Raw genomic sequence first — 13,831 nt, forward strand, 5'->3', positions numbered from 1 at the left:
ACATGGCGTGACTTCCGAGAGGCCTTCCTCAGCCAATTCGGGGATGAGGAAGATAACGACGCGAAATGGGAGAAAGCGCGACAACAGACACAAAGGGAGGGCGAGTCGATTAAGGCGTATTTAGTTTGTATTGGGTCGATTCTAAAAGAAATTAGGCCGACCCCTTCCGTCTCGATTCAATTGGACCTGGTTTATCGAAACCTACATCCTAATTACCGCCGTAGAATGTTTCGTAGGGATTTCGATTCATTCACGGGTTTGCGCGAAATAGGTCGGGAAATTGAGAAGAACGCGGAGATAGATAAGGCGTTCAAACCACCGCCTGGAGCTTCGAAAACGCGCGAAGAAGATAAATCGTCGCGTAAAGATCGAGAAGCTCTCTCTGCGGTTTCCGAAAAGAGCGAGAAAAAGTCGAAAAAACAGCAGAAAAGCGACGTAACCGGCGAGAACGCGAAGAAATCGGACGATGAAAAGCCGCAAAAGAAGAAATCGTGTTCAAGGAGAGGAAAACGCGATAAATCCAAACGACGCTCGTCTGGATCAACCAGCGTCTCTAGCTCAGGGTCAGATAGTTCGCGGGAATCTCACAAGACATCGTCTAAGAGATCGTCCCGAAGACATTCTGACAAAGGGAGTAGGAAAGAGAGCTCAAGCCATAGCGGACACCGTAGCAGTTCGTCGGACGAGCTAGGTGCTATCGCTGCAGCTCCAAAACAAGGTCAGCGAAGACCAACCTCCTCCTCACGAGCGCCGGGAGGACATATAGCGGGTCAATCGCGATATCAGGATCGTGGGGGTCAATTCCGCGACACAGTGATATGCCATCGTTGTGGAGGAAGAGGACACTATGCGAGAGAGTGTCCTACGCGTGAGCCGACTCAAACCGCGCGCGCGATTACGCCTGCACCTTGGTGGACTCAACAAGCCGCCGGGATGCAAGCGCCGATGCCCCCGCAAACGGTGACCACACCCACGCTGTCTTATACTCAAGCGCAGTGGCCACCAACAACGTCCGCGTCGACAATAGGTCAGAGCCTATTGAATATTGTATACGGGAATGCGAGAAATCCGGGAAACGGGCAGTAGGGCTCGCGGAGGAAGCTAGCGCGGGCCCGGCTGACAGTTTTCGTGCATCGGATAGGGCGGTACGATTCACCGACCCCGAACCGTGGAGGGACTCGTCAATGAGTAACACGGATTACAAAGATTACGCGTCTGAAAGCGATCAGATAGATTTGCGGGACTCATCAACCTCAAATTCGGAGGACGAGTCTAATCCGTCGCGACCGGACTTTAGCGCTGAAGATTCTAGTGAAGAGAGCGTTTGTAGTTTTACCTCAGAAGTAGGAAGACGACCTTCATTAGAAAATGACCCCGAAGATTCGATAAACGAAATTGATCCGAGTAGTTTATCCGATCATTTGTGTGCTTTGGACGAATTATTGTCCAAGGAGCGCACCGCGACTCTTGGCCAGGTAGGGGGAAAAGGGAACATCATACTTCGAACTCGTCGCTGTGTTCGGAGTGATGCGTTCCCTAATCAACCGAATACCGATGGCCGCTATTATTTGCAGTTAGAATTATTTGGACAAATTTTTCCTGCACTAATAGATACTGGAGCATCGCGATCGTACCTCGGACATCGAACGCTGGAAAGAATCCAAGCGAAGATTGACAGGTCACAAGATAGAGTAATGCGTACTGCCGATGGTACAGAAACACGAGTAATTGGGGTTATTGCGCTAGAATTAGAGTTAGGAAAAACAAGAAAATTAATGTATTTCCGCGTGGTACCGGTTTTAGACTACGACTGTGTCCTCGGTATGGATTTTCTGCGATTATTCGGAGTTATAATTGATACTTCGCGCGATTTATGGCAAACGCGCGACCGACTAAATTTGAGATTCGCAAAAATAAAGGCGGCAAGCTCAAATGAGACACACGTATCTTCGTGTTTTGCTATCGCTGAAATGACTAGCGAGCAAAACGCGGTATTAGAGAAGTTTCTAAGTGATAACTTCCCCGAGATGGTTGGACCAGTCCCGGCGACTACCCTGGTCAAACATCACATAGATGTCCAGGGTCAGGCTCCAATCCGCCAAGCGGCAAGAAGAGTGTCGCCGGTGATCTATAAAGTAGCGCACGAAGAGGTCGATAAATTATTGGGCGAAGGGATTATTGAACCCTTTACGAGCGCTTGGACCAGCTGTCCGTTTATAGTATCAAAACCGGGGGGAAAATATCGATTTTGCATAGATTTTCGACGCGTGAATGAGGTAACGCGCAAAGACGCGTACCCGATTCCGCATATCGATAGCATTCTCGATAAACTCCGCCACGCGAGATACATTTCGATGTTAGATTTAAGTCAAGCGTACTTCCAAATACCGCTAGGCGACGAGAGTCGGGAAATTACAGCGTTTATAGTACCCGGAAAAGGACTCTTCCAATTTAGGCGTATGCCGTACGGTCTTACGAATGCTCCTGCGACGTTCCAGCGAATGATGGATCAATTAATTCCGCCTGAATTCGATCCATACGTGTTTGTCTATCTGGACGATATAATAATCGTAACGAACATGTTCGCGGAACACCTAGGATGGTTAGAGCGTGTGTTGAATATTATTCGATTCGTGGGTCTAGAAATCAATCGCGAGAAAAGTAAATTTTGCAGGTCGGAGGTTCGGTTCCTTGGGTATCTGATAAATCGTAATGGTTTAGCTCCGGATCCCGAGCGAACTGCGCCATTAATGAATTATCCGCCGCCAAAAGACTTAAAAACACTACGCCGATTCCTAGGGATAGTTGGGTGGTATGCACGCTTCTTACCCAACCTGTGTCGAAGGACAAAATTCCACTCGTCTTGTTATTGCATAAAGGTGGGCGCTGGCATTGGGATCAAGAGCAACAGACTGCCTTTGAGCGATTGAAGCAAGCGCTGTGCTCGGCCCCGGTCTTGGCAAGACCCGATTTTTCGAGACCTTTCCAAGTACAGACAGATGCTAGCGGCTATGCAGTAGGAGCAGTATTAACTCAGCGACACGGAACTGAAGAGCATCCGATTGTATTCGCTAATCGAGTACTGTCCAAAGAGGAGCGGAATTACACGACGACCGAGAAGGAGTGTCTCGCTGTCGTGTGGGCAATTCGGAAACTAAGACCGTACTTAGAAGGCTATCATTTTACGGTTGTCACGGATCACAGTAGGTTGCGTTGGCTACATAACTTGAAAGATCCAGTAGGGAGATTAGGTATATGGGCCCTCGAACTACAACATCATTCGTTCGATGTGGTTCATCGTAAAGGCGCATTGTATCACGTACCCGATGCATTATCACGCGCCCTCCAGTAGGTACCGAAAATGAATGCGTCTCCGCGGTTAACGGGAATCTGTATACCGACATTACAAGATGAAAACTATTTCGCATGCAGCGTCGTCAATTGTTGGCGGATTGTAAAGTTATTTCAGGTTTTTTGAAATGCCAGAAGCTTATCTACTCAGTTACGTTAGGAAAATTAACAAAAAATGAAAAAAAAATTTTGTTTAAATAAATTTATTAACATTATTGAGAAACAACAATGAAATCGCAAAATCCCCCAACGTACTTTACTAGATAATGTTCTTACGTTTCCAAAAAATAAAAAAAAAAAATGCAAATCCATCAAGAAATGACGATGCTGCATGTGAAATAAATAATGGAAGAATTTCCTGTTGTCGACTTCCCGGACACGAAATTCTTCTATTATTTATTTCGCATGCAGCATCGTCATTTCTTGACGGATTTGAATTTTTGTGGACTTTTTGGAAACGTAAGAACATTATCTAGTAAATTACGTTGGGGGATTTTGCGATTTAATTGTTGCTTCTCAATAATGTTAATATATTTATTTAAACAAAAATTTTTTTTTCATTTTTTGTTAATTTTCCTAACGTAACTTAGTAGATAAGCTTCTGGCATTTCCAAAAACCTGTAATAACTTTACAATCTGCCAACAAATGACGACGCTGCATGCGAAATAGTTTTCGCTCTGTAATGTCGGTATACGGATTCCCGTTAATGAAGAAAATAGCGAAAATTCGAGCGAAAATTTGGTCACACAGTCGCGTATCGACTTCGAGAGCGACCCGTGGTATACAGCACGACGCGGAAAGGTAATTCAGCTACCACGGGCTTACCCGGACTGGAAAGTTGAGGGAAACCGGCTGTATTGCCATCGGCCGGACGTGATACTCGAATCGATAGGGCGCGATTATGATGCGTGGAAGCTAGTCCTCCCGCGAGAGGCTCGACTTTTAGCCCTACAGGAAGCTCACAATAATACTTCCGCAGGACATGCTGGCGTTCAGGAAAACTCACGCTAGAATCTGCAAAGATTACTATTGGCCGGGAGTTTTCAAAGACGTCGTAGCATTCGTACGCGGGTGCAAAGTCTGTCAGCAACATAAAGCTGTACAGCTTGTCCCTGTAGGACTTATGGGAACTCGGGTAGTGGAGCGACCATGGACTGTTGTTGCGGGAGACATAATGGGCCCCTTCCCACCGAGTAAGGCCCAGCAACGTTACGTAGTAGTCTTCCTCGACAACTTCAGTCGTTACGTGGAAATGCGAGCGATCCACACAGCCGACGCCAAAAGCATCTTGAAAACTTTTAGCGAGCTGGTTATTTACCGTTGGGGATCACCGGAAATATTTCTTTGCGATAACGGTAACGAGTTCGTAAATAAGGAAGTGACCAAATTTCTAATTGAGAATCAGATTAGGCAATTTACTATTCCGCCGTACCATGCGCAAGCTAACCCGGTAGAACGCGTGAATCGGCTAATTAAAACGATGATTAGGATATTTGTAGAGAGCGACCACCAAGACTGGGACGTACATCTCGCAGAATTCCGTTTCGCGATTAATTCCGCGATGCATTCGTCGACTGGAGTATATCCCGCGTTACTTAACCTCGGTCGAGACCCAGTAATTACTCCGAACCTACGGCGAGAGATTGCAGGTTCTCGTACACTTCTTAGGAACGACCCCGAAAATTGGGTGGCGCGACTAAAACGTCTTCCCTTTATTCATGATATCGTGCAGGTCGAGATAGAAAAAGCGAGCGCCCGTCAGGCCCGCTATTACAATCGTGGCCGGCGCGATGTCAGGTATCAGGTAGGAGTCTTGGTGTGGCGGCGCGGTAGACCGTTATCGTCGTCAGCCGATAATTTTGCAGCGAAGTTAGCACCATCGTACGAGGGTCCGTTTAAAATAGTTCGCGTAATATCGCCGGTCGTCTACGAGCTTGAGAATTAAGGCCGTAGTAATCCGAAGGTCCACGTTTCGGATCTAAAACCGTTTGTCGCGTCGTTTTGCGTTCCGGACGTCGATGAACCGGGTGAGGAAACCGTTGCGGGGGAAGGGAACGACAACCCTGCAGCTTCCCCAAAACCGACCGGTAAACGGAAAGGGACTCCGGGAAAACGGAAAATGTCGTACGTGAGCGATTCGTCGGATTCCGCCCCGTCTACGTGGACGGCACGCCTGCCACGTCGAGACCCAGCCTAACCCTCGCGAACCTGAATGCGGACTTGCGTGTGTGACGAATGGATGAATGTGTGTGTCGCGTGATTTTTTTTATTTTTTTTTTTTTTGGCGGAGAGATGACGGATGCATCCTCCTGTTACAGAGAATGGATCCATACCTTCAGCAGGTGGTGACCCACTGCTGGTTTCAGGGGATTTACTTGCCAGGATCCCTGCCAGCAGTGGGGCCACCCACCTACCAGCCACCCTCCAAGCCCCCACAGATCCTCCCCAGCCACCACCAACCCGGCTATCCTCTCCCTCCCCTCCGCTATCCCGAGCGGGGTGCCCCCTACCCTCCGGTCTACCCCACAGCCCAGGCCTCTGGGTACACCGGTCCACAGCCCGCCGGCTGGGAGGCGGAGATGAGCCATCTGCGTCGGGAGAACGAGATGCTCCGACGGGGAGCGGGCTACTCCCACACCCGTTCGGACACTCGTCCCCCCGCGCAGAGGGCCTCTCGGCCACCAGCGACGGGAGTCGGACCGGCTGTACCCAAGCCTAAGAAGAAAGCGCATAGGGGCAGACGGGGTGACCGGAAGGGCCAGGGAAGGGCTCAGCAAAGGAGGCGGGCGGAGGAGAGGAAAAAGAAGGAGGAGAGGGAGAAAAGGAGAAAGGAGAAGGAGATGAAGGAGAAGAAGAGAAAGGAAGAGATGAGGTGTGAAGGAAGGAAAAGGCGGAATGGGAGCAGGACAGGAAAAGGAGGGAGGAGGAGGCGATAGAGGAGGATCTCCTCCAGTTAAATTAATGTTGTGTGACGTCCCATTTTTGTTTATATCTAGCCAGAAAATGGTTCTTTTTTGTTTGTTTATGTAGGCCGAATTTTTTTTGTAATAAAGTATGCGTGTGTGTGAAGCGAGCGTTTTTTTATTATTGTAGTATTGTAGGATTTCGCCCACCAGAAGAAATTAGATGGAGATAGGAACACCCCAGAGGCCGGCTTCAACCGGGAGGAAGTTGGTCACCCCACGTTGGTCCTAACGAGGGGGGAGTTGTAACATTGCGTTCCCGCAGCGTTACAATAGCTGCCATCTAGCGCTTTGCTAAACTCAAGCGCTAGATAGGCGGGCCGTATGCGAACTAGGAAGTTTTCAACCGATGAGTTATTGATCGGGGATCGATAACTTGTCGGCTTCCTAGTGTCGCGCGATGGGTGTAGCGGAGCAGCGGCGGGACAGGCGCAGGGCCTTACCTGCTCCCGCGGACTGCCCCGACACACGTAATTTAGATGTGAAAGGTGACACACAGTGCCTAAGAGTGCCCGCCGCCGATATAAATGCGAACCCACGGACAGCCGCTACCTGAAGTGATAGAAAAGTGCAGCGACTGCCCGGAAGCCGCGAACCCATACCGGACGACGGGTCACCTCTGCCCTTTGGGCCATCAACCAATGGCTACAGAGGAGAGAAAGAGAGAAGAGATTGAACGAGAGCAAGCGAGAGAGACAGAGAGAGAGAGAGAGAGCGACAGAAGATAGTCAGCCCTTTGTAAGCTGAAATTAGGGTGATTATTCGTATTGTGAAAAGTCCAGTGATGTCCCGGGGTGTGCTAGGGCTTTAGGGCTCGTAGCACCGAACGGTTTTATAGGGAACTGCTGGCCCTGCTCACCTGTGAAGGGTAAGCGGGCAACCTAGCAGAGTGGTTATTCCGTCGGACTTGTAACGAACGTCATATTGTGTAAAAGCGCGAATTAGTAAAAGTGTCCGCGATTACATCGACTCGTTGTGAGTTTGACCGTTGACAGGAACGTTCCCGTAAGTCGGTTCAAGACCGCGGACTTAGTACAATTATCGTGAGGACTCGCGACCTTAGACTCTAAACCTAAACAAACCGGGTTGTTGTGGTGCTTGAGTACGCGGGAACGGAGTGAGTGCAAATAACCGTCGAGTGACACGCACGCGCGGAGATAGGGACTTATCCGCGTAGCGTCGCGTAGTGGTTAGCCTAGGAATCCGCCGGTGGCGCGCGAGTACCGCGCGACTCGGTGGGGACCACCGCGAACGCCGACTAGTGGCTCGAGCGCGAGGTTAGTTACTACGTCATCGGTGCTTCAGTCGCGTTCGCACCACTCAGGACGCGTCCACACTTAGGACCTCGCGTAACACCATTATACCGTGTGAGAAGAACAGGGGGTAGGGGCCCATTTGTTCAAAAATTTTAGTACAATGCGTGTGTCTCTCTACATAACTTTGTGAATATGGCGACCTGTCAAAACACTGGTACACTCCGGGAAATATATTCTGTCCAACTTATAACCAAATGTTTTAAAAGGCCGTATTTCAATAGCGGTCAACACTTTTCTACATCACGCTGGTTACCTGGTCTAGTGCCGAGTCCCGAGCAATAAACCGAGAACAATCGAAGAACCCTATAATATACCTGATACTCTAATCACTAATCCAAAATTACAATTTTTATAATTTTAATCAAACAGGTTTGAAATTATTATGAATACATTGCTTGTATTTTTAACATGAAAATGAATCCAAAAATGACGTTATTCGGACTATTATTTCTATATTAGTTATATCTTACATCTCCCATTTTATTAAAACCTGTTAAAAATCAAATTTATTTTATTCCAATATGTCTATAAATAATCCAAATAAGCATCAATTAACCCGTAGCAGAATCATACTAAAAATATTGAAATTTTTAATTTTATGAGATGATTAACCTTTTTCTTTTTAAAGATAGTATTTTAAAATATTTACATTTATTTGTCAATTATATCTTAAACTAAAATTTATATTTGTTAATTTTTTAATAATATGTTTATGTCCTTTCCAATATTTTGGAGATTTATTTTAACTTAACGCATAACGAAGATATATAGTAATATTGAATTTTTATTAGAATTTATAGATAATAAAGTAGCAGCTTCAAGGTATAACTATAAGAAATAATTGTTCGATTAATGTCGTATTTGGACTCATTTTAATGTTAAAAAGACAAGCAATGTATTCGTAATAATTTCAAATATGTTTGATTAAAAATACAAAAATGGTAATTTTAGATTAGTGATTAGAGTATCAGGTATATTATAGGGTTCTTCGATTGTTCTCGGTTTATTGCTCGGGACTCGGCACTAGACCAGGTAACCAGCGTGATGTAGAAAAGTGTTGACCGCTATTGAAGTACGACCTTTTAAAACATTTGGTTATAAGTTGGACAGAATATATTTCCCGGAGTGTACCAGTGTTTTGACAGGTCGCCATATTCACAAAGTTATGTAGAGAGACACACGCATTGTACTAAAATTTTGGAACAAATGGGCCCCTACCGAACAGGGAATTATATTGAGCACGGAATTTATAATAAAGAAAGTTTAACCGAAATTGAGAAATCATTGTATTAGCACCTCCTCCCTTATATTCGCGTACAAGTGTTAGAACCCCCTCTGTATAAATAAATATTCGGGTATTATTAATATTACATCGAAGGCGCCCGGGTCTTGTAGGAAGTCGCCTATTGGGACGCGAAAGCGATCGGTGAGGGATTACTCCTCCCTCCCCTTCTACGCTATCCCCCGAGATAGACAGTAGCGTCACAACTTCTGTAGAAATAAAATCGTTATTACAAGTACATGGGCAACATAACAAATCCGAAATTGCTAATTCAGACAACTACATATGTAAACTTTGGAATGAATTAGCAAACTCAAAATTCTCGGTATATATCAGTTTTTACTGGAATTCCATATTTTAAAATTTTGACTGCCATCTTGGATTCGCCATTTTGAATTTCTATATTCTGATGTTATATTCGTAATAAGCAACCCCAGAAAGCATTGCACATAACAATTTTTATGAGAAACCGATTATGTATAAAATGTGTGCTGCAAAGGGTTAAAGGATTAACAATAGCATTACAATTCTTTGTGACTATATGCGTATTAGTAGTGACATCCTGTGAGTGAAGATTCTCTCTCAGCAAATTGAAATTAATTCAAAAAATTTTAAAGTAACGATGAGGCAAGCACGTTTATATAGCTTGCTTTATTAATAATTAACGGTGCAATTTCAAAATCGATTGCTTTTGAATTAATTCTTTCAGATTTTGCAAGATTTAATGTTAGAAAATGACAATGTTAAAATAAATATTTAACATTTCTTTATGTAACTAAAATAAGTCAATATTTCTAAAACAACACGCGCTATTAAACTTACTACAAGTGCAAAAATTGTCTAAACTTATTTCTTCTTTTCATTTTTAATAAAATAATAATGTTATTAGTAGGTCCTTTTGTAACGAAGAGAATTTTAGAAAATAGATTAGCACCGAGTGTCACCCGATCTAGTAACGCCACTGGGAAGAATGCTGTATCAGCAGTAAACACTAAATCGAAAAAGTCATCATTTAAACTATGATACAAATTTATTACAGTATTGGTAATACTTGCCCACCGTGACCAAAATTTCCAAAATGCGGGATGTGTATTATAACCTATTTAATATATATATATTAGTAAAATAATTAAAATTTTTATTTTTTCTGGATAAAGTTTTTACTGCTGATGCAGCGTTCTTCCATTACAGGGTAGTATTTATCTACAGAGGTAATGCTTAGCGCGGAAAATTTTGAATCAGTGATGCTGATCTACGAACGGACGGACTCCCCACCATCCATTCGCAGACTCACCAACACGTTCAGGGATGCTTGCATCTGTGAGTCAATCTTACTTCTCCAGTTACGCACACTATTGCACGGAGGTATACGTGTATCGGCTTGCATCGCTCAACATCGGTAAGCGTCGGTAATCTAGAGTGCGAAAGAGAGTAGAATAGTTTTCTCGGATGTCTCTGTCCCGCCCCGAACTGATCCGAACTTGACTTTGTTCAGCCGAGGAGTTAAAATCCTTTTCGGCCAGCGGCTTCGCCTTTTCTTTTATAAATTCCAGTACGATTACTCCAAAGAACTCTTAAATGATAATTAACACTAGATTTACGGACGTTGATTAGACTTATTTTTACCAAAGTGAAATAATTTGAATAATACACGAAAATTGAAGTTTTATATATAGAAATTAGTTCTACTTTAAATTAAATGAAAGATTTATTATTGAAAACTTTATTTAAAACATTGTTTACATATAAATTATGATTTTGAAATTCCTTTGAATGAGTCAAATTGGCTCAGTTCGTAAAGCTAGTGTTAAGCAATGCTTAACATGCTTATTTGCCCTAATACCATTAAATAATAAATGAAAATAGTATTTTAACATAGAATATAGTAATGTACAGCTTTAATTCCCACACCCCCTTTCATTAAATTCAAATTTCATTTTCTATTTCGTTAATAATAATAATTTTATTACTAATTGCTATTCAAAAACATTCTTCCAATATATAAATGTTATAAAATTAAATAAAAAAATTGAAAAGATTTCGAACCCGCGACGATCAGCGTAGCGAGTAGATACTTAATCACCTGTGCTACACATGCTTCCAAGAGCTTACAGATAAGCAGGCAATATGAATGAAGGCTCTCTTGAAATTATAATTATTTTTATTCTTTTTTTTCATTATTATAGTTTAATAGCTGAGATCATATCTAGAGTTACAATTCGAAACGACAAATCAGGCAGAACAAAAGTTAAACAATTAAAACTAATCGAACGTCCAAAATCAGTTTCAATAATTCAGCTATTAACCCTTTGCACTCCGCTGTACTCATACAAAGAAAATTATGTCCCTTCAGAGGGGATAGCGGAGTGCAAAGCTTTAAACTATATTCAAGGAAAGAAGAATATAAATAATTATCATTTCAAGAGAGCCTTCATTCATATTTCTTTCTTATCCGTAAGCTCTTGGAAACATGTGTAGCGCAGGTGTTTAAGTATCTGATCGGTACGCTGATTGTGGGGTCGAATCCTTTTCAAATTTTGTTTTTTCTATTTAATTTTATTAGATTTATATATTGGAAGAATGTTTTTGAATAGCAATTAATAATACAATCATTATTATTAATGAAATAGAGAGTGAAATTTGTATTGCATGAAAGGGGGTGTGGGAATTAAAGTTGTACATTACTATATTCCATGTTAAAATACTATTTTTATTTATTATTTAATGGTATTAGGGCAAATAAGCATGTTAAGCATTTCTTAATTATCATTTAAAAGTTCTTAGGAGTAATCGAACTGGAATCTATAAAAGAAAAGGCGAAGCTACCGGCTGAAAAGGATTTCAACTTGTCAGCTGAACGAAGTTAAGTTCGGATCAATTCGAGGGCGAGACAGAGAGATCCGAGAAAATTATTCCGCCCTCTTTCGCACCCCAGACTACCGACGTTTACCGATGTTAAGCGACGCAAAACGAGACACTTACACCTCCATACAATGTTGTACGTAACTAGGGAAGTGGGGTTGACTCACGAATGCAAGTATCCCTGAACGTGTTGATGAGTCTGTGGACGGATGGTGGGGAGTCCGTCCCTCCGTAGATCGGCATCATTGGTTTGAATTACTTACCATCAGGACATTAATATGTGTCTTTTGATTTCTTGGCTTCCCCTTCTTAGTTATTTATACTTTTGTCTTAGATCTTATAAATCGCAGAATCAAAAATATTTTTTTCCTTTCTATTATAAAAACACTATTTAAAGTAAATGCTTTTAATAGCAATATGATTTTTTTCGTTTTCCAGGCAGTTATTGATGCGAATATTTTTCCCGTATTAATAGAAATTTTGGGAAAAGCAGAGTTCAAAACTAGAAAAGAAGCGGCATGGGCTATTACAAATGCTACAAGCGGGGGCACCCCTGAACAAGTACGATACTTAGCATCGGAAGGATGTATCTCACCACTGTGCGATCTTCTTACAGTTATGGATGCCAAAATAGTACAGGTTGCATTGAACGGCTTAGAAAATATACTACGTTTAGGAGAACAAGACGCAAACTTGCATAATGGCGTCAATCCATATGCAGTACTCATTGAAGAATGCTACGGTAATTTTATTGTTTTTAAGGGGTCATTCTACCTTGTTTAGTTGAATTTTGCATTTTTTTATTTATATTTATATAGTCTGAAAAGTGCAGAATATTATTTTAAAGTTTAAATTATATTTAAATAAAGATTAGAGAGTGAGAGTTTTTATAAGTCAGTTTCCATGATCACGCAAATATCAATTTATATATATATATATATATATGTAAATCTATAATGTTTAAATGTCTTTGTTTGAAATTGCATTTGAGTTGGCGGAAGTAATAGAACACACAATTATTTAACATCTTATTTTTAATTTTCATTACAATGCAGCTTATTCATTTTTCCGTAGAGTATATAAAAATGTTATTATTGACTATAGAGTGTATTGTGTTAACCATGGACTTCCTCGGGAGGATCACAGATTTCTGGTATCACTTAAATTAAAAATCAATTTTTCGATCATTTCTAAGGCAAGAAATTTTTAATTCTGTAAGGATTAAATACATATATTTCATAACTGGATATACATGCTAAGTGTGGAACGATGCTGTACACATTGAAAGAAACATATATAAACAGTGAAAATTTACAAGTAGCAAAGCAATCAGCTACAGTGATACAAACTTTGAAGCCATGGTTTTTGAAAGCATCCCCTATTATTCGTTTGAGGTTTAACCAACACATAATTCTTCCTTCGTTTGAAGCTCGTCACATTATTATTAGGAAAAGTTCAAACGTACGAGAAGCATTGGCTATGTGTTAGTCAATCCTTAGCTAAATGGTGGAGGAATATCCGAAAAACTTTGTCCTAATAATGTGCATTAATGTTGAGTTGGGTTCAGGAAATCAATAAATTATAGCCTGTTACTATCGTCAGATATATCCGCTATTAAATACTTTCGCGTATTTTCTAGCCCAAATAATAGTGTTATTATTCAAGCTTACTAACGGTTTATGTTAAATCTAGTCTTCAGCTTTTCTGGCTTTCTTCTTCCTTGCTTCCGCTTCTTTTAATAGTATCTTTATGTGCATTCGTATTTTCGTTCACTATAATTTTTAAAGTATCACGTAGTTTCAAATTTGTCAAACAAAAGTTATGCGTAATGGCAGTATTGATACTGTTATGACCGAGTCGAAAAATTTGGTCTGACTTTAACCTAAAATTTAGTTCAAAAACAGGCCTTTAGATACTATAATATTGACCTGCATTTGGACTACTTAGGGCCAAAACAGCTATCAAAAGCAGGTCTCAGATAGGTCAAAACCAAGACATGGTTATTAAAATTGCATCCACTGTGTGGAGAATAAAAATTAAATTATAAAATAATTAT

General features: G+C 41.8%; 1 protein-coding gene across 2 annotated transcripts in view; it reads left to right on the top strand.

The window, feature by feature from the left end:
• The window catches only part of Kap-alpha1 (karyopherin alpha1), a 183,310-nt gene that overhangs the window by 120,521 nt on the left and 48,958 nt on the right, over positions 1–13,831 (top strand). For both annotated transcript variants that reach the window (XM_066734640.1, XM_066734639.1), the window contains one exon: positions 12,214–12,517. In XM_066734640.1, coding sequence (XP_066590737.1) covers positions 12,214–12,517 — 304 coding nt within the window. The remainder of the gene's footprint in view (positions 1–12,213; positions 12,518–13,831) is intronic.

The sequence above is a fragment of the Prorops nasuta genome, unplaced genomic scaffold (genome assembly GCF_024137725.1).
Source record: "Prorops nasuta isolate Cenicafe-Biocafe unplaced genomic scaffold, Cenicafe_Pnas_1.2 PNAS00013, whole genome shotgun sequence".
Lineage (NCBI taxonomy): Eukaryota > Metazoa > Arthropoda > Insecta > Hymenoptera > Bethylidae > Prorops > Prorops nasuta.